Raw genomic sequence first — 22,053 nt, 5'->3', positions numbered from 1 at the left:
GTCCCTGTTCATGTGAGTGTAGGCATATGTTCTCATGGATTCCAGGGGCTGGTTTTAGGTGCCATTGCTCAGGCACCTTGGTTTTTGAGATGGGTCTTTCATCAAGTAGGTGAGGCTGGTTCTACAGCCCGTACCAGGATCTGCCCGACTCCCTCTCAAGTGTTGAGATTGTGAGTGTGTATGCCCACACATCAGTTTCGGAAAGGTAGGTTTTGGAGATCAAAGCCAGATCTGAGGCTCTGAGGATGGAAGAAAGGGGGCACAACACCACTGAGTTTTTTTTTTTAAATTACTTTGTGCCCCCAGCAATAGGTAGTAAATTTTTCTTTCTCCTTCCTCCCTCCCTCCCTCCCTTCCTTCTTACTTCCCTTCCTTTTATTACCTCCCTTTTCATGTTGGCCCTTGTCTCCAGCAGTAAGTTTCTATTACTCTAAAACACAACCCATTTTCTTCACATGCTGTGGGGTTCTCTGTACTGGCCACATCACGAAGCACAGAGGAGGTCGGATCAACTTTTACCCCAGCTGATCAACAACTCCAGAAGCAGAAACGTTATCTCTGCCAGAGAAGGGGTGAAGAGACATGTTTAGAACAAAGGAAAAGGGGAAGAGGGTGACTTGCCAAGCAGGGTGTCCTAAATGCAAAGAAAATCCCAAATCCATTAAAGCTGATGGTTTGCTGCTTTGGGGGTTCCTCTCCTGTATAAGAAGTCTGCAAGGCTTGCCCAGGAACATGCTGACTAACTTCTCTGTCCTTTAATTCTTTAACTGATGAAGACACAGAAGCCACCTGGCATGTCACACCTATACTTTTCGGTTTGGCTAGCTCTCCATGCCTCTGTGCACGTCTTTATTCATCGAGTGGGCAGTTATCAATGTACAGGAGGCTTATTAAAGGCTTCTTAATCAGAAAAGAAAACAAAGGCAGTCTGAGGGCCAGTAACACTAAGTAACAGCAGGGAGTTTTCAGTAGTCTTTTGACAAGATATTCCAATGGGAGCCAAGGCCACTGAGGAGTTAACTGAAATCACAGCTCAAGAAGGAGGAGTCCCAGGCACCAAGTGGCTAATCTTGGAGTCTGTTTCCAAGATTATAACCTGTTTTATGCAACCCTCAGAACCAAAGAAACTTTAACAAAGGATTAAAAGTTATGTAAACAAAGATCCCTTTATTTACCCCTCTGCTTCTCTAAGGAGCAGGCGGCTCCTGCCTGCTCTCTGCAGGGCTTCTCTCCCATCAGTCACTCAGTAGGTAATTTACGGCAGCATTGATGCATTTACAGACCAGAAGCACTTGTCCATGGAAATGGTGAAGAATGCTCAGGTAAAAGTCGCTCATTTCCTCTGGTTGTTGTGGGTGAAATCCAGCAATGTTTTGCTTGGGAAAGCTCAAGGTATATTTAATCCTAAATTATAAATTTAAGATTCTTTGAGTTTTCTAATATTTGGTCTTTAAATTCCTGACAGAAACAGTAATATATTCAGTATTGGATTTATTCTGTGCAATGCAGCATGATTGTTTGTTTGTTCCCACACAAAGTCTGGTGTACCTGGAGTTTAGTGGTTTAGTGGATTAGGAGAGAGTCTAACTGAATCTCAGCACTGTTGTTTTTCTGTCTGCTTTGTCCTGGAAGGCCTTCCCTCCTTTATCTCGTTCCACTACATCAGTCTTTTGAACTTTTATAAGACTTGCTTTCTTCATACCCTTCAAGTCTAAAACCCGGAGCTATGACCACCCATTCTGTCCACACACACTGGCAACAGTCACACACATAGGCATTTCTGCTGAAAATGAGAAAGCAAGTCAACTACTTTAAAACAAGCAGAAATAAAAGCACAGCCGGTTGCTGATTATCTTCATATTTCTTCTTGTATTCATGAAGAATCTATGAAAGCATATGTCATTACATGTAACTGTAGACATGCTTTCTTTCTTTCATGAGTTTAAGACCATTTGATACGCAGGCTTTGTTGCTATTTTCATTTAATGCTGCACCCTGGAAAGTTTTCTGTGTCAGGACGCATATCTAAATCATCCTTGTCCTTAGGTGACAACAGGTGTGTCCCCCAAAGTGAGATCACAGAAGCCTGGTGTCCTGCAGTTCACAGCCCCGCCACTCCACATGCTGACATTGGGTATTGGCATCTTTTTGTTTCCTTCATTTGCTGTGTAAAACTGGAGCATCTGTTGTTTGGGGGCACATTTCCTCAGCACCTTGTCACCCCTATAAACCCTCACATGGGTCATTCCCCCATGTGTTTCTTTCCTGCTTACAGGGTTTTTTCTCCCACGTGAGAGTCACAAACTTTGCTTTTCATATATGACATTTCCCCATGACATCATTTTTACTCTGTCTATGGTGCTTTTAAGCCTGTGTGGTATTGGATCATTGTGCAGTAGATCCACATTTTTCATTATTTACTTCAATCAACTTCTATTTTTTTTTAAATCTGGAAGTCTCTGAGATGCTTCAACACTGATTGAAAGAAGACAAATTGAAAAGCTTTTGGAGAATTTTGCATCTAGATTGAGACATTTTCTTCATGATTTGATAGTGTTTTAAAAATTAGAGTTTATAGTCCTCTGAGCAGGAGTATCCACTGTAAACAAAGGAAACAGCTTCCTAAGGTTTAGGGTGTTGCCACTTCAATGGCTTTGGAGAACATTTGCTTTCCTTCTGCAAGCACGTAGGTATTATGTTTTTAAGAATGCAATGTAATCCCCTGTAGGAAAATTAAGTACAAAGCAAAGGTATTTGGCTCCCACTACATAGGACACTTACAGGAAGCCTGGCCTCATGGGATGTTCCCTGGGGAAGAAGCAGAGTGAATTCTTTGATAACGGGGAAGGAAAGAATGAACATTGAAGGAGGTGAGAGATAAGCCTTTCATCTGAAATGTGGGAGAAGAAATTACACAAGAGGAGGCTGGAAAGACAGACAAACATGCTGTCTAAACTGTGGCACACTTCAGATTGGTTTTGTCAGAAGGAAATTGGAAAGACTTTCCTTAGACTTAGTAATGTCCGTGTGGGAAATGTTGTGGGTCCTAAATATTCACATATTTTAGTTAGACACAGGTTTTTAGACTATCACTGAGCTTACAAAGTTAATAGACAAAATGGGTTTTCTAGGGCTGGCAAGATGGCTCACTGGAAATGAAATTTTGCTTCCAACTTGAGGATTTGAGTTCAAACCCTGGGACCTACATGGTATAAGGAAAAAACTAATTCCTGTGAGTTGTCTTAGGACCTCTATCGAGCAACATATACCCATGAATGAATGAATGAATGAAACTTGAAAGATCCCTGTGTTCAAAGAGATGGAAATTTTTAATGAGAATTGAACTGTTTTGTGCTCTTTGCTCCATGAGGCAGTGGCAGTATTCCTTCTCCTGAACTCAAGCCCAGTAAGCAGGACTTTATGAAGCTTACTCTAAGTTCTTATCTGTGTCTTCTGCAGTTTGGACGACACTGGTGACTGGTGTCAGACTTGGGTTTAAGGAATCCAGTCCAAAGTTTGGGTCTGGACACTATCTCAGTTGCTAGAGTAATTACCTAACATGCAGGGAGCCCTGAATTTGAACCCCAGAACAGCATAAAATCGGGTGGTGGTGCACACCTGTCCTCTTGGCACTCAAGAGGAGGAGGCAGGAAAATCAGATGGTTAAGGTCAGAGCTAGAGAGATGACTCAGCAGTTAAGAGCACTGACTTTTCCATAGACACTTTTCCAGAAGACAGGGTTTGGTTGCCAGTAGTATATGGTGACTCACAATCATCTCTAACTCCAGTTCAGCGGATCTAATGCTCTCTTCTGGCCTCTAAGAATACTGCATACATATGCTGTTCAGACATGCATGCAGGCAAAACTCACATATGCATAAAACAAAAATAACCAAAAATCTTAATTAAAGAAGTTCAAAGTCATCCTCAGCTAGTGAATTGGAGGCCTTCCAGGGTTACAAAGAATGCCATATTTAAAAATGGGTATAACTGATGCAGCCATCAGGTGAAATGAAGAGGAATATATTTAGTTTTAAGATTTTATTTATTTGTCTTCTTATTTTATGTGAATGGGTATTTTGTCCTCAAGCATGTCTCTGTACCACATGTGTGTACGTAGAGGTCAGAAGAGGATGTTGGATCCTTTACAACTGGAGGTACACATAGTTGTGAGCTGCCATGTGGGTGCAAGTGATCAAACCTGGTTTTCTGTAAGAGCAGCCAGGGCTATTAACTGCTGAGCCATCTGTCCAGCTTCATGAACACAGTCTATATTTTGAAAGGTTCCCTTTTCCAGTTGGGACCAGAGGGATGACTGGTAGGAGTTTGGGGCTATCTTAGACAAGAGATGAATTTTATGGTACAGTGAAGAAACCTCAAGAGCAAACAATCTACAACTGCAGGGGGAGTTGTGTGGAGCTGCTGGAGCCTTGCTCCTAACAGGTCTCATGACCTGGGATAGATGTGTGAAGTCTGCGAAACAAAGAAAACTGACCATGTGTTTCAAATGAGTGGCCCGGATACCCAGAGTCATTTTTATTAACACAGTTTCAACAGTTTGCATGCACGGTTTCCCCGACCATACTTGTTTCCTTACGTTTCTAATAATGGTAACAATAATTGCCAGTTTGTTCCCCTATCTCACTCTCCTTCTGTCCCCCAACTTTCCCACCAGTAACCATTGCCTCCGTGGTTCATAGTTTTAATACTAGAAGCATTAGCAGTACAGCAAGCAACAAAAGATGTTTTCTGACTAGGCACACCTACAGGTAGAACAGTGCGCCTGGCTGGCAGCATTTGCCGTTACAGCAGCGTGTAAAGTAAGAGAGAATTTTGCCTATAAAGGTCAAATCTGAATTCTTATATTCAACTCATCAGCCAAGGCTGAATTAATCCATTCTTCATTCTATTCTACTCTATCTCCTATGATAGATATACCAGGTGTTCTCCTACCATCCTGCAAACTACATAACATAAATGCCTTTTGCTAACAGTTGACATTGCTTATCTCTTGTGCTCATGTCTCCTTCCTTTCTGCAGGAAGAGAAGGAGTGTTGACTCCTACAGCTTTGGCACAAGAATAGAAATGAGGGCATTGTGGGTTTCTAGGATTCTGTTTCATCATTCCCTGTTCCTAGACTGTTCCCACTAACTCTTGATATCATCTATGATTAGCATTTCTCCTAGACTCTTGTGGTTAAAATTGTTCTCTCCAAAACAGTTATACAGACTTGTAATGTCATGAACTACTGTGACTTCTTCCAGGCTTGTCACAGGTGTGTTGGAAAGGCAATGTCCTGTTCTTGAGAATCCTGAATTTATGGTTGCACATCAAACATCAAAGGCTTTGGGAGTTGAATCAGGTTCACTGTGTGTTTTAACAACATCGCCTCTGGCTCACACAGAGGAGAGTCATCATGAGAGTTTCCCTAATGCAATAGCTCTTTCATTTATGGCTCTAAGGAAATGAAACTAGAGGCAGCTAGGAAGATGGTTTGTGTAAGGAAAGCAAGGAGAGCGGGTAGCACACACGCCCCTAGGGTCATGCCCAGAATTATACAGCGAACTATTCATTGGCATCGCCAAAAATGGGTTAAATTCTCCCAGGCCTTGCCAAAAAGAGAACTTGTTACTGCTATTCTCAGGCCTTGTCCCCTGAAGAACTCATGTGGCTCCTGGCCTGTAACAACCAGAGAAGATGCATTCACCCTGCAGGTGAAGAAGGAGGGCTGGGATCTTCACAGCTCCCACTAATGCTACCATAAACAGAAAGAGCCATATTTAAACATTGGCCCCAGCCAGGGAAGGCAGGGAGGATATGTCTGTTTCACCAAACCCTCCCGTGAAAGTTGTAACCATGCGTCGATGCAGTCGTTCTGTTCACAGAAATTAAGATGATTGTAAGCCTCTTTGTGGGTACTGGGAACCGAACCCAGATCCTCTGCAAGAGTAGCCAGTGCTCTTAACCACTGAGCCATCTCTCTCCACTATGTCCTCTTTGTCCTTTGGAAATCAATAGAAAATATCAAGGCTGGTTTGAGAATCAGGAGTAGAAGTGACCCAATACTCACGTTGGAGAGAGAAGGTCAAGGCTATCTTTTGACATTACTACATGAAGCAGCCCAGCTGGCAATGTGCTCACCTTGCAGACAGGAGGACCTGAGTCAGGTCCTCAGAGTCCATGTAGAAAAGAGCCAGGAGTGGTAGCATGGCTTTGTCATGGTGGAGAGGTGCGGCTGTGTGCGTCCTGGGGCTAGCTAGGCAGCCAGTTTCACCTACCTGTGAGTTTGTTTTTAAAGATGGATAGTTCCTGATATGTTTCGAAAAAACATTAGAAAAAAAAATCTTTTTTATGGGTGGTCACAAAAAAGAGAAAAGGCCACAAAGCTTTTCTGACGCTACATCTACAATAAGAAAAGCACAGAATGATCAGAACGATGAGGACAAATTTTGAAATGAGTCAACTTCATATCCTGTTATCTTCAGGTTTCATAGATAGAAAAATGATTTATTTCAGGTTACTGATTACTGTGACCAAGCCCTTTGTGGGAGGTAACACAGTTATTATCCATCTTGGATGATTCAGCCCCTGTAGCTAAAGTACCCAAAGGAGAACCTGAAAGGAAGGTAAGGGCAGTCTCAGATGTTAAGGAAGCTGAACACATTGTGTCTAAAAATAGCCACCCTGTGTAGCCATTGAACTGCAGTGTATGCTTACAGTTGTGAAGTATAGCGAGGTTGCTTCTCATCCAGATATATTCCAGAACTTAGGCCTGCAGCATTTTACCACATGTAACTATGAGAATCTCCCAAACATCTTGACCTATGAGTGTTCTTTATTTCTTACTGTTTTGCTCCAAAGACTTGGAAATAGGCTGGGACCAAGCGTGAAAACTGTTGATTGATTTTTTTCTTTAATATCCCATGATTTGAACAATTCCACAATTTTCCAGAGTGCAAAAATGTGTTGTCATCCTGTCAAGTGTTGTTATTTACTGAAGGTCTCTGCTTTACTGTGTCCTGTCTTCTCATTTCTTTACATGTATGTGTGCATTACTATTTCACTTACAAAGGAAGAAACTGAAGCCAAAGAATGCTAGGAATGTACACAAGGCTTGAAAACATGCCCAGGATGCTGAGAGAGCCTTGCTTTGTTCTCAAAGCCCGCACCTCTCAGCATGCCATTTGCTCAGCATGCCAGTGGCCGGACTATTATTACTTTTAATGCCTTATTGGTATCTGACTTTTGGCTCTTTACCATCTTAATAGAAAACCCGCTGTTTGCTTTAATACTTGGAAAGCTGAATACACTTAGGTAGAAAATTCTGTGTAAATACTAAACTCAATATCAAATAAAGCTCTAGAGCCAGACTTGGGATCTTTTCATACTCCAAGGGCTGGTCCCGTTTCACAGCCACCTCACCCCTCAGTATTTAATTCTCTAAGAACCGTTCTGGAAAGGGGTTAGGGGCTCCTAGGCACAGCCCAAGACTCTGACCTTGTTGAGGGAGCCTCAGAGAAGTGAATTGGCTTCTATTGCCTTTTTTCTGTCTCCTCCTGACAGACCATCTAACCCCAAGGTTAGAATTTCAGGATCTTCAGTTGCAAAGTGGAAGAGAGGCTGTCAGTCTGTGTCCCGCCTGCTTATGTGAAACAAAATGGTTGTGAAGGTGTGCAGAGCCCAGAGCTGCACAGAGACGTTGGGAAGTGGCCAGGACTCCTTGGCGCCTTTTCTAGTACTTTCTTCTTGATCTTTCAGCTCACTTGGAGCCTTCCTTCATCATTTATCCTGTACCTTGTGCCTAACCATCTTTTGATAGTTCTTAGCTACCTGTTAACTAACTTCAGTTACTACTTGGTTAGAATTTCTCCTGCTAGAGGGATGTTTGTTTTAGAGACTCTTGGATTTTAAAGTCCTCCTATGTGTCAGAAATTACTCCTCATCCCTCCACACCACTCCCTTGGTTTTGTTTTGAGGCAGGTCTTTCTGGAAAGCACAAGCAGGCCTGATTAAACAATCCTCCTGCCTCAACCTCCCTAGTGTTGGGGTAGTAGGTGTGAACCATCATATCCAGTAGAGAATGGATTTCAAAAACCTGCCCAGATATAAGAATCAACACATGTTTTCTGCCGTGTGTAGAGCTATGAGGGCTCACAGTTTTGGATCCAATCCATCTTGACAAAAGGTCAGAGAGTTCAGACCTATTCTCGTTTGTCGAGGATGAACAACAGGAAGTTTGACCAAAGGTGCGGCTACTGGATGCTTTGCTCCTCAAAGGCCAGACAACAGGATGCTTGGTTTAGCACGTAGTTACCAGGTGTTTTGAGATGTAAGGAGGTAGTTACACTTGCTTCTTCTTTGTATCATGGGAGTCTTGTGCCCTCCCCTTTTGATTGGGGCATAGAAGGACTGAGAGTAATAAACTCGCGCTTTATGATATCCACTGGAAGCCCTCCCAACCTATCTGTCATTTGTCTGTCTATTTATCATCTATCGACAGACTGAAATACACATGCACAACAATACACACATACATAAAATTAACTTCACATGTTTGATGGACTCAGTTTCCCTTTTTATAGTGCCTGATCATGGAGCTAACTTAAAATAAGCTTAATTTGTTAACAGTTTGTTATGTATGTGGTGTGATCTCAGTTGTCAACTTAATAAGATCTAAGATGACCTAGAAGTTCAGCCTCTGCAGCTTGTGGGTGATTATCTCCACTAGATTAGTTGAAGTGGGAAGACCCACCCAAATTCCTTGGATGGTATACTGGTTAGGTTTTTATATCAACTTGACACAAGCTAGAGTCATCTGCGAGAAGGACAACCTTAATTGAGAAAACAGTTCCATACAATTCAGCTGTAACATTTTCTTAATTAGTGATTAATGTAGGAGGGTCCAGTCAATGGTGGGTGGGCCCACTCCTGGACTGGTGGTCCTAGTTCTATAAGAAAGCAGGCTGAGCAAATCATGAGGAGCAAGCCTGTAAACAACACTCCTCTATGGCCTCTGCATCAGCTCCTGCCTCCAGGTTCCTGCCCAATTTGAGTTCCTCCTGTCCTGACTTCCTTCATGATGGACGGTGATGTGGAAAAGTAATTGAAACAAACCCTTTTCCCCCCAAGTTGCTTTAGGTCATGATTTCGCCACAGCCTTGAAACCCTAACTAAGATGGGGTCCTTGACTATAGAAAAAGCAGGAGAAAAAGAGCTGAACACAAACATCCAGTGCTCCTACTGCCTCCTACAGCCGATGCCATGTGATCAGTCACATGACCAGCGGCTATAAGCTCCTGCTATTTTGACTCCTGCAAACCAAAACAAGCTCGCACTTCTGCAAGTGCCTTATGTCAGGGTATTTTATCACAGCCCGAAGAAGAGTAGTCAAGGCATGTGGTAAAATTTCTGCCGACTTAAATTGCGTCCTCCTGCTCTTCTAATCTGCTTATAACGAGGATTTTCAGGGCTAGGATTGGGGATCCTAGCCTTTGTTCTAGAGAACAGCAGGAATGTTCTCACAGGGAAGCAGGTGGATTTGCGGAGCCTGGATCTTATATGGTTCTGTCAAATTTTTGTAATTCTAGATGTAATTGTACAGCGCAGAGGTCTTTGTGTCACTTGGCTCTTGGGGCAGGAAGCGATCTGGTGGGAGGTGGATTATTGTCATTCTGTTTCTCTCTTTGTTTATCTTTGGGGTTTTCTCCAATATTATTTTATGCCCAGTTAGGCTGCGACCTTGATCAGGTTTCCCTTCTTCAGCCACAAAAGTTCACTTCGCAATGCCAAGCCACCCTACCCTTTCTTTGTTTCGACAGTCATCGTGGCTAAAATAGCCATTGTTGATTAAACACAAAAGACATGCCAGGTACTTTATTTTAGTCCTACTCCTTAATAAAATATGTGAGGAAGGCATTGCTACCTTTGTTTTAGAAAGAGAATGTAAAAAAGTTACACTTTTTAAAACTTCACTGTACTCTACAGCATTATTGTTATATCAAAATGCATTTCTGCATTTATGCACTCATCTGTTACAGATGACAGTAATTCTACCAATATGCACCAAACACATATTTTGTGAAAATAATAAACTTAAATATTGTGAAGACTATAGATAGCTCTCATCTAGCTCTGACCCCAGGAATTTTGCAGGATAGACAGAGCAATGACAACTGAGTGTAATGATCAAAATATACGTTAGAAACTGTGGACTTCTCCAAGGTAGTTTTGAGGTCATAATCACCATGATAGTATCAAATACAAAAGCAAGTTCCATATACAGTTGTCAATGACTGAGCAGTTAACTTGGAATTGAAGGGAGTGTTGAATGGGCCAGGAAAGGTTCCACATACACATAATGTGTAGCATTTGTGTACAACCGAGCATATTCCAGAGGTGGAAAAGCTCTTTTGAGTGACCAGAACATGTGAGTCAGAGGGTGGAGGTACACCATGTTTGAGGTGTGAAAGGGACAGAAGTCAGGTGCCCGAGGGTAGCATTTATAGCATCAAAGTTGTCATTGAATCAGAAAAGAAAGTTTTTTCAGTTTTATATCAAGCACAGAAAGAGCAATCTCAAGAAAGTTTTTCCAGTTTTATATCAAGCACAGAAACAGCAATCTCAAGAAAGTTTTTCCAGTTTTATATCAAGCACAGAAAGAGCAATCTCAATAGCAAAATATATACAATGCTGGTAAGAGGGCTCAGTGGGTGAAGAAATTTCAACCCCAGCTGAGTGTGAGTCCTCAGGACCAGTGCAGAGCTGGACAGTCGCTTCCATACTCTCAGAACTCCTGTGGTTGGGTGGGAAGAGGAGAGAGCTGAATCCCGATAAGCCGTCCATTTGTACTGAGGGAGCCAGCAAACAGACGAATCAGCCTCAAACAAGGCAGAAGGTGGAGACTGACACCAACATTATCCTCCGACTCCACACACGTACTGCAGCAGGTGTGTGCTCACACTTACACACACACACACACATGTTCACCACCTCTCTCCCTCTCTCTCTCATACACACACACACACACGATCATAGATATACACCATCAGAATAATTACAATTTGGAAGGGAAAATTTATTTTATGAGCAATCTTTCAATGTTGGAATTATCTAAGTTTGTTAGATTCAGTGTTTTTCAAACTTTTTTTTTTTTCCAGTTTGGGTTCTAAAACTATAAGATTATAAAAAAAAAATCCCGTTTCATAGTGTCTGGGCAAAGTCCATTATTCTCAATATGAATCTCTTCGCAGTTTGAGTAAGTATTTTAGAACCATTGTTGTTTGCCGACTTAGGGGTCAGTTCAGAAAGAGACTTACTAGGCAGAGATCTGCAAAGGAGAAGCTGCAATGCACAATGGAAGGACGAGAGAAACATTTCTGTTTGTCTGTTTGGAAAATAGAGAAATTACTTGGAACTTAATGTGTCTGGATTGTAGTTCTTAGTTTTATTTTATTTATTTTTTATTTTTTGCTTTTAGCTACATGGCTCTTGCATGAGTCAGGTTATTCGTGTTATTCCATAAAAGTACCAGTATAAAAGGGTTTTATGAGGATTAACAATGACACATATAACAAAGATATAAATGTGCCTAGATTTTATCCCATTGCTTTCTTTAAAAAAAAAGATTTATTTTTACTAATTTTACTCTGTGAATGTATGTGACTATGCACATGACTGCAGATGCCTGCATTTGGGTTGTTGTGAGCGACTCTATGTAGTTGCTGAGAACCAAACTTGAATCCTCTGTAAGAACAACTCAGAACTGCTGAGTCATCTCTCCAACACTTGTTTCTTCTTTCCTTTCAATCTCTTCTGGATTTTTTTTTTCTTTTTCAAATATTCATGACTTATTTTATAGTTCTATGAAGAAAGACAACAGACTTCCCTAAGTTTGGTGAGGCTGAAACATCATAGTGGAAGGATGTGACAGAGAAAAGTTCCTCATCTCTCTCATTGCAGCCATAAAGCAAAGAGTGAGTTAGGGCTCAGGAATATACGTGTGTGTGTGTGTGTGTGTGTGTGTGTGTGTATCTTATCTGTTCCTCTAGATTACCCCTACTAAAGTAAAACCTAAATATAATACAAACAAATTGATTAGTAATATGCACACAAAGTTTAATAATATTTTCCCTCCCCCCTCTCTCTCTCTTTCTTTCTTTCTTTCTTTCTTTTTTCTTTCCTCCCCCTCTTTCTCTCTTCTGGAGCCCTGGTTGTCCTGGAACTCACTGTAGGTCAGGCTAGCCTTGAATTCAGAGACCCACCTGCCTCTGCTCCTGCCCCCAGTACTTGAATAAAAATAAAAGGCATGTGTCACCACTGCATGGCTATAATATTATTTCTTATACTATAGATACTGTTACATAGAGATGTGATGTACAGTAATACTTTCTTGAGTTTATTGTGGCACATTTTGAAATAAACTGGATCTCACACATCTTGAAATGCTGGGAATGAGGAGTCTACTTTCAAGGCGGATCAATAGTGGCACATCACAAAGAGAAATTTAAATGCTTGTTAATTTAAATATGAAGCCAAGACCATAATATTCACATAATTATCTTTTCCTAATCTCAACACTAAAAGTAACAGCAATAGCAAAGGAATTAATTTGGTAATGTAAGACACACTTCATGAAGGGAATTTCAGTGTTCAAATCATGCCTGTAAGTTAGATTGTCACTAAGAATGAGATTCTCTGTTTTGTTTTCTGTTTTCTTTGGAAGTCTAAACTAAGTGCCTTTAGAGAAAAAGAAGGAAGACATGATGTTGGGAGGGAGACGTGTTGTGAGTGTTCAGGAACACTGGAGCAGACAATGAAGAAATGCATGTGATCATAATACATTGCCTATGTATATTAAATACTAAAATAATAAAAATATTATGTCTTTTAAATATTTATTATTTATTATGTATTCAGTGTTCTGCCTGCATGCTGGAAGAGTATATCAGATATTATCATAGATGGTTGTGAGCCACCATGTGGTTTCTTGGACTTGAATTCAAGACTTCTAGAAGACCAATCAATGCTTTTGACTTTTGAGCCATCTCCCCAGCCCTATTATTGTCTTTTAAAGAAATATTTCCAGGTGTCATGGATCACACTTTTTATCACAGGACTTGGGAGGCAGAAGCAGGCCGATCTCTGTGGGTTTGAGGCTATTATGGTCTATATAATGAATTCCACAATATCCATGACTCCATTGTGAGACCCCATTTTAATAAAATAATTCATTTGCATACATTAATATTATCTCCAGTGGTTCCAATTTATAGTCAGGGAAAAGCATGTAAATTGTAATATAGATTTACAGAATCATAACATTTGTAGAGAAACTACCCCAACTTAGCCAAGATAATAGGTTGAATCTGTGGTCTTTTAGTTGAAGACATAAATAGTAGAAGACAGGATACCTTTTAAATAGTCTGGATATAAATATTGTTGAATAAATATTCAACAAAATAAAGTCATAGACGTCACTAACACTCACAGCAGAAAATACAATGAACCCCCTCAAGGACACAAACCACCTTTAACATTCAAAACAGATGTTTGGTATCAGCAAGCACACTAAAGAGCAGAATGTAAAAAAATTAATTAAATCAGAGCAAGATTTTGTGTTGTTTTTGACTAAATCTCAAGCATTTGATTTTACCAATACCAATAAAGACCCAGGAGCCAGGTGTGGGGGTGAAAGCCTGCTAGTTCAGAGAGGCAGAACAAGCACCTAATTGACCTTCCTCCCCCACGAATGTCCCATAATGTAAGGATCTAAGGCCTTTCTCCTACATAGTCTAAAAACAAAACAAAACAAACAACAAACCCCTCAAACCAAATGTCCCTTTCTTCTACTTCCTGCGCCTCTCGCAATCCATCCTCCTGATTCTTTCTTACTCTGTATGGTTTTTTAATGTTCACTTCCTGTCAACTGGTTGCTTGCTCCATCTCTTGACTTATGATTGACTTTATTTAGTCCTCTTTACAATAAGCAGAAAGCTCTTGAATTAAAGATGTGTGCTAGGGCTGAGCCACACCACGACTAGAAACAGCTTTTTCCAATAAATAACACAAACTTGGGGTTCACAGTGTGATCAAATACCCTGCAACAATTTTGCTAATTTATTTTGAAATGACATCTGAACAGGTACCTAGAATATTTGTTTTTCCAGTGTCCAAAATCAGAACTTTACTATTAATCATTAATAACTTCTCAAGTTTCATGTTCCTATGGTCTCCTTTATTGTTAAACTTGAATCACAAAGTTACAAGTTAGAAAAAGAAGTTTTAAGTATTTCAAGAACATGCTGTGTAGCACAAATATTGAAAACCAAAAGACTGATATTGGGGCTTGAACTGAAGGTCGGAAAAACAAAACAGTTAGTCCCTGGCTCTTACTTCTACTTCATTCCAAAGTGGTGATCCTGCCTCCAGGAATCTCAGAATGAGACTATCTGAGTGCTGTTTCCTCCCATCTTATATTCCTCTCTAGGCCTAGGATTGTAGGTGAGCACCACTACCGCTTGGTTTCTATGGCAAACTAGTGTGGCTACTGGGATTAAAGGTGTGTGTCACCACTCTGGTCTGTAAGGCTGATGAGTGGGGCTGTTTTACTCTCTGATCTTTAGGCAAGCTTTATTTATTAAAATACAAATGAAATATCACCACACTGTTGGGTTAAGAGACATTGCCTTCAGCCTGAACTTTCTCAGTCTTGAGTTTAAAGCAATTCTTAGGATGAGGATTTACACACACACCCAGAAAGCATGAGACACAACATTTGCATTCACAGTAGAAATGGAAAAGGCACTGTTAAACTATACCAGAATATTTACACATAAAGTAACAAGAGATGAAGAAGCACATTGACTCTAAAGGAGTAAGAAATCCAAAGATTCCCTGTTTGGAATCTCCGCGGTGTTCCTCTTGCCGTATGTGTTTGATCCCACGTTGGTGGATGAGAGGACAGGACCAAGATTGTTGCTGGAATGGACCAAAAAGTTTGCCAGGCGCTGTGTGGCGCAGGTTGCAGTGTTGCACTCCCGTTTGTCCATCTGGTGGTTGGTTCCACTAAACAAACAAGAAAGAATAGGTTGAGAGGCAGCCACGCCACCTACACTGTTCCATGCAGTAAAAGAGCGGAAGTATTTTTATAGAAGTCACTCAGGACTCTGGACACTTATGACACTGAGAAAGTGTAGAAGAATCAATTTTGACCACAAAACCACAAAACACCTTCCACTGCAGTTAGTGTTGCAGCTCACAATACAAGGAGTGATCTCTTTGGATATTTGGCACAGGTTCTTATAATAAAAACTTTTCATCTTATATTTTCTAAGTCTTGTTGGCTGACTTATTTTCTGTGATGTATAAATGATTTGGAATGTATGATTTATATCTAGCCTGGGATATATAGAGATTCTAAAGGTGAAGTTATTTCCTTTATCTTTTTGACAAAAATTAAACAATATTTTGATGTTTTTTAAGATTACTCAATTAAAATATCAAGGAAAAGATGCCATAAAGGAATTCTGCCATATGCAACACTGAAGGCATTGTGCAGGGTGAGATAACTCAGGTAAAGGAAATTAGGTATTGAGTGAACACACGTGAGACTCCACATGCAGTCACATTTGTGAGTCAAACAGTGGAGCGCAGGTAATGAGCCAGGACAAATGCCTGGTTACTAAGCAATAGGCAGCAAGGTGAATATATTCTCAAGGTCACTCGTATGCAGTTTGCCAGAAGTACACAATTTTTGTATGCTAAAACTTTTTGTGAGAGCAGATTTCACGCTGAATGTTCTTAGTACAAGAGAACATATAGAGACATTGAAAAGACAGATAAAGTCTGGCAGTGGTGGTGCATGCCTTTAATCCCAGCACTTGGAAGGCAAAGGTTGCTGGATACAGAGTGAGTTCCAGGACAGCCACACAGAGAAACCATGTCTCGGGAAAACAAACAAACAAAAAACCAAAACAACAAAAACAACAAAAGACAGATAATATTACGCAATTAAAAGATCATCTAAGTTGCTATAGAGTTACAGTAAAAATGAATTGACCACTGTCCCAGCACTCACTGCTCCATGGGAGTGCTTGGCATGAATATGTAGAACTCTGCTTTTCAAAATTTTAATCTTAGGGCTAGACTGCAACAGTTGGGCATGAAGATCACCAACTTTTTAGCCACCTAAACAGCTGAACAATAACACTAGCAATAAATCAAAAATTGTAACTGTGATTTAAAATTCACTTGAATTTTGACTTTTTATTTATTTATTCATTTAGGTATTTTTGAGCCAAGCCATGTAGTCCAGTCTGGCCTCCAACTCATGATTCCCCCACTTCCCCGAAATGTTGGGGTTACAGATATGTACCACTGCACCTGGATTTGTGCCCCTACTTAAGGCATTTATTTATTTATTTCGACTCTATACTCTTGGAATATCTCATGTCTCTGTTGGTCAGCTTTCTGCTTGTATAAAAACACCTGAAGTAAATCAACGTAAAAACAGGAGAGACATTTGGGCTTGAAATTTTGAGGGCTCAGGTCAGGGTCATTTGTTCCTGTCGCTTTGCATATTAAAAACACATTTCACAGTAGGTAATTGAGAGATGAAGCAAGCTGGTAATTGCATGGTAACCAGGAAGTAACCAAAAAGAGGAGAAGAATAAATTATGTTCCCAAACTTCCTTGGAAGGCACAAGTTCAATGCCTCCCACCTCCAGCTCTGCCTCTTTCACAAAGTTTCTACTACCTCTTTCCCAGGTATGGTTCAGGGACCAAACTTTTAAGACTTGGGGCTTTGAAATATACTTCAGAAATAAACTTTATCAAAATGCTTTCAAAATGTTACTTTAAATGGCTATAGGATAGTAACACTACCTACTCTGTTGAGTTTTAGAATATATTAGGAAATGTTTTAGTTTTCAGCTCCAGAGGAATCAAATTACTATTAAGATTTAGATACATGTAAAGTGGAAAGTAAAAGTTATGGAGCTCAAAAAAATATCAATGCCCAAGACTCTGTAGATAATACATAATGGAGACCAATGCAATGTGTGCTTCTTTGTGAAGCCTTTGTGGGTGGGAGTGTTGAATCATCATTGCCTCCACACAGCTACCCTAAAACTAAAGTTTTACATGAATTTTTAAAATTATTTTCCCTTCTTACTGCTGTATTTCCCCCAACTACAGAAAACTTTTTCATCAACATCAAGTGACCTGACTATTTGTTTTGTTTTGTGTAAATATACAATAAAGAAACAATCAGTAGCCAAAGGAGCCCCCCCCCTCCCCCGTGGGATCCAGATGTTTGTTTTAATTTTTTGAAGCAAATTGCAACTTTTTAACCTTAATCCAGCATCATCTTCCTGCCTCCACTCTCTAGGGCTGGAATACAAGTGTGTGCCACCACACACAGTGAAATCTACGTTTTTGTTCTGTATTCATCATAAGGATATTATTTGTTCTTTGAAGGCATAGCATACATAAACACTATATTTCAAATGAATCACTTAATGCTTTAAAGAGGTTTGCTCATGTTTCCAACACAAGACATGAAATTTTAAATAAGATGACTTTCCTAAAAATCATTTGGGATTAGAATTTGCTCTGAAACTGAAAACTGATAGATTTAAGACAGAAAAAAACATGATCTATCAGTGTCGGGCAATTTCTGTTTGAAGATGTTCTTGGCAGTGATGGGAGCAGACTGTAGAGTTCTTCACAGACAGTGGAGTTGGACTTTGAGGATGGATTAGAAGGCAATAAAGCACTTTAAGTCATCTAAATGAAACATTATCGTATTGAGTTAGCTGAAAACTCCACCACTCCTCATGAAAGACACAACAAGAGTTCTTAAAGCTTGTGTCACAGATGCACCATTGATTCCCCCCGTGTAAAGACGATGAAAGCATAGACAAGACATTAAAATAATCATTAGAAGGTGAGCAGTGGTGGTTCACCCATTTAATCCCAGCACTTGGGAGGCAGAGGCACGTGGATCTTTGTGAGTTCGAGGCCAACCTGTCTACAGAGCCAGTTCCAGGACAGTTAGGGCTGTTACACAGAAAAACCCTGTCTCAAAAAACAAAAGGAAAAACAGCAACAACAAAATAATCATCAGAATACTGGGCAAGGGTGACATAGCCAATATAAGATACCTCCACTTGATGTATTTTTTCTTAATGGCTTGTTTACATTAACATTCATATATAGAGGTGGGTAACTACAACTGGGAGCTCCTAGTTATCAAACTATGTGTGTGTGTGTGTGTGTGTGTGTGTGTGTGTGTGTATCCCCATCACCAAAAAGGGAACTGATGTAAAGAAGTGCATTAGCAGACATTTTAAAGATGTCTTGTGAGTGTGCACAAGATAAATGATTATGAGAAAACAATAAAATAATCTGACAGGCTGTGATTTATTTTATTTTAGAGTAAAGTTCACTGTAAAAGATGTGAGCACCCACAGACACACTTGGCAGAGATGCTGAGCAAATCTCTGTATGCACTGGAAGAAAAAAAATCAAGATACTAGCAGACACATTAAGTAATACCATTAAATTTTCCATCATGATTCAATTGTTCTGTTTATTAGAAACCTCATATTGGCTTTATAGCTATTTTTAGCCGTGAAAAGGCCAATTGAAAATTACAGTGAGTTCAGTGATCACCGTGTGAAACCAGGTAAGTCTTGAGATGATAAAAACTATCTTTGTTGTTTCCTGGTATTAATCACAGCTGGTGCTGCAGAAAATGTCTGCACACTGACACCGACCTTCACCCAAAACACATACTCTAGAGAATAAAAAGAGATGATAATGATACTTCCAAGAAGAGATTAAATCACATGCTTTTCTAAGGCAAATTTAATTTTTTGTGCTGTCCACGAGTGGGTAAGTTTGGTTTCCTAAGAGTATATGGAGCAAAACTGAATGAGGTGCAAATTCGAACTTCTTATAATTCTATATCGCCACGGCATGGAATGACCTTCAACGAGCAAATGACTTTTTAACTAATTCTGAAATTTAACTTCTTAAAACCTTTCATTTCCCTCCCATTTTATAGTTCCAGTTTCCAGAAGGAGATGCAGAAGTTTGGATACTTCCAGACTCGTTTGAAAAGGAAACAGAGGCAGTTTACCTATGCACCCAAGTTCCAGCTGACATAAAAAGCACTTTCTTGTTCAATCCCTTCAGTTTCTTTCAGTACTGGTTTCAAACAGTAGGAATGTCTGTCTGCCTGTCAGTCTTCCTGGCGTCTTACTCTGGCTTTGCCCCTGTAGGTTCTAATGAGTTTCCAGACAAATGTCGCCATCCATGCCCAACTATAAGAAGTTCTACCAGTCAATCCTCAGTCACTGACTTTGCCCTTAAAGAATGCAGAATTAGGAACCCATTCAGCTTCAAGTACTGCTCATAGAAGGACTGGCTTAAAAATTGAACATTACAATTGCAATTCGAATTTCCCCACACTTTCCAAACAAAGTTGAGATTTTCAGAATACCAACCTTCTGACGGGTGTAGCTTTCAGGTGGTTTAGTGCCACAGAGAGGATGAGGAGAGCAGCCGGCAGTTTGGAGATGTGCATCGCTTCTCAAGGTCCCTGAGAAGAGAACGACATTGAACTCAAGCTACTTTCTTCAGTTCCGAACGAAGCTGTATTAAATTAGAACCATCAAAGAAACTCTAAAGTGCAATTTACAAGGTTTTCTGTTATTTTTTACTGATGCTCGCCAACTTTGAAATAGTTTCAAAATGTCCAAGTTCCTTTTAAAAACAACATTACGATTTCTTTTATAAAGCACTATTCTTTTACTGTCTTTTTGAAGCAATCCCTACAGGTAACACAAAGATTGCTTTTCTTTCAGTCAATACCATCTTTCCAAGCACAGAATGTTCCTTACCTTTAACGATCAGTGTCGGCAATATCAGAAAATGCCTCGACAGCCAGAAAGTTCAGGAGCCACAGCCCAAGTCTGCATGCACGGCTTGGCATCTGGCAAGCTGTCTTTTATATATCCCTTGCCTTGCTTAGCTCTGTCACCAGGGAGGCTCTGTCATTAATTTTCATCCTATGGCTGGAAAGTGCTTCATAGACAGCCAGGGCAGGTGGGCCATCATCACATTAACACTTGGGCAAATATTAGCACAGCACACGCTGACTGCCTTTATGGGGTTAATGGTGCATCGGGGGAAGCAGACGTTTGGACTTTCCATTTGTATGAAATGTAAGTGACATTTTCAACTATTAAGTATGATGGTAAGAAAGTGACATTTTAAAAATGGTTTAAGAAATAGCAATAAAGCATGCTTATATGCAAAGAGAATGCTAGAGAAATGGGGGCATTATAACCACTCTCTCAATACTATGGACGTTCAGAAATAGTTTGTAATACCACTGTAAAAATTATTTTCTGAAAAGCACATACAATGGAAAACTAAATGGACTGTGGGTTTTGAAAAGATTATAGGAAGTTTGGAGAGAACACATGATGTGAGGGGAGTCTGGGAAGAGCGGGAAGGGAGGGAGTGGAGGATGGATTTGATCAAAGCACATTGTAAGCATGCATGAAATTCTGAAGGACAAAAACACTATATATATCTTAAAAAGACAATAGAAGCCATTTATAAAGAAGTGGGGGTAACAAAGACATAAAACCAACGATTTCACATCTGAATGTGTGTTTATCAGGAGTTAGCGACTTCTAGTTGTACATGGGTACACAAGGTTTGTTTGTTTATTGTGTGTGTACATGTTTAACTGTGGTTTTGAGTGCATACAGGTATAGGCCCAAGCACAATCTCAAGAGTCATCCTTAGAAGGACTGAATTGTCTCCTTTGAGACAGTCTCTGTCATTGACCTGGCAATTGCTAGACATTTAGGACAAAAGTGCCCTAAAACCCTTCTGTCACCTTCTCACACTCTGGGCTTAGGTGAGCACACCAACATGCCCCACAGTTCCACATGGGTTCTAAATGTGTGCCGTGGTGTGAGGCAAGCGCCTCATGGACTGAGTTGTCTCCCCAACCCCTGACCTTCCCTCAAATGGATTTTGTTCTTTATTGCTTTGTGAAAGAAAGGGCACAGGAAAACTCATGGCCTTTTCTTGTTCTGATCATATCTTTATTCCATTTAAACCATTTTACTCTGTTTTTATGTACAGCCCCATATTGGCCAGTCTGGTACAGAATTCCATGTGTAGGCAAGGATAACCTTGAACTCCTAATCTTGCCTCATCTCCCACGTGACAGTATTGCAGATGCTACTCATGGCAATTAGCCACGAATCTCTGCTGTAAATGAATCTTTATGTTTGATAGGTAGCCTATTATTTTTGTTTAGACTTTTATAGGCATTACATGTCAGCTATGACCACTTTGGATGCTATACCATCCTAACTACTGGTATATCTGCAAAAAAAAAAAAAATGATTTCCTTGTAGAAAGAAAGCATTCCTGATTTTTCAGTGTGACTTTTCACACACTTCATGAAAGCCCTTTGGATTTTCTTTATTCTTGGTCTGTGATTTTTTTTTCTAATATGTTTTGGGCTATACTTTTTATCAAAAAGTTGAAAAAAATCAACATTTTAAATGTATAAACTTGACCCCTCCTATTCTGGGATTGAACCCCAGGCTCCTTGCACACTAGGCAGCACTCCACGACTATGTCCCAGTTCCAGCATCTCTTTTGTTCCAGATTCTGAAGTGCATGAGGGATGGGGAGGTGACTTAGAGGTAAAGTGGATTAAATTTCTGCTTTGGTGGAACTTCAGGTCTAGCTGGTTTAGAAGCATTCAGCAGTAGTAATTGGGGGTGGGGGTGATGGAAAACATTCTAAAGTCATTTCAGCATCGGGTAGCATGCAGACAAGGGCTGCTGATGTGGCCATTCCAGCTGAAGTCAGCCAAACACGAAAACCAGCAGAGCCCAGTAGTACAATAGAAAAGCTTATTACTGACCAGAACGTGAGCAGCTGTGGGGAAGAACTCTCCCCTATGAACCTTCCATGTCTAAACAGTATCTTTAGGTTTATATGAATATTGAGTAGGG

The 22,053-nt window shown here is 40.2% G+C and overlaps 2 protein-coding genes across 4 annotated transcripts in view; one reads left to right on the top strand and one right to left on the bottom strand.

Annotated features, from left to right (window-relative positions):
* Positions 1 to 1,155: 1,155 nt before the first annotated feature.
* LOC121440255 (solute carrier organic anion transporter family member 1A5-like) overlaps positions 1,156 to 22,053 on the top strand; it is an 84,677-nt gene continuing 63,779 nt past the window's right edge. For 2 of the 3 annotated variants that reach the window (XM_041641030.1, XM_041641012.1), the window contains exon 1: positions 1,156 to 1,322. The gene's annotated coding sequence lies outside the window, so the exon portion shown is untranslated. Of the gene's footprint in view, positions 1,323 to 2,046; positions 2,135 to 22,053 lie in introns of all 3 variants that reach the window. The other variant, XM_041641021.1, reaches the window with a different exon arrangement.
* LOC121440271 (islet amyloid polypeptide) lies at positions 13,215 to 19,968 on the bottom strand. The gene is made up of 3 exons (XM_041641044.1): positions 19,906 to 19,968; positions 19,510 to 19,604; positions 13,215 to 15,064 (listed from the first exon to the last, which is right to left on the bottom strand). The coding sequence occupies exons 2-3, from the start codon at positions 19,587 to 19,589 to the stop codon at positions 14,866 to 14,868; spliced, it is 279 nt and encodes a 92-aa protein (XP_041496978.1). The 5' UTR covers positions 19,590 to 19,604; positions 19,906 to 19,968; the 3' UTR covers positions 13,215 to 14,865.

This window comes from Microtus oregoni, unplaced genomic scaffold, assembly GCF_018167655.1.
Source record: "Microtus oregoni isolate MIOR12 unplaced genomic scaffold, Mior012 000002F_ref0000024, whole genome shotgun sequence".
NCBI lineage: Eukaryota > Metazoa > Chordata > Mammalia > Rodentia > Cricetidae > Microtus > Microtus oregoni.
Note: the sequence above shows the minus strand (reverse complement) of the source record. Positions and strands in the feature narration are given on the sequence as shown.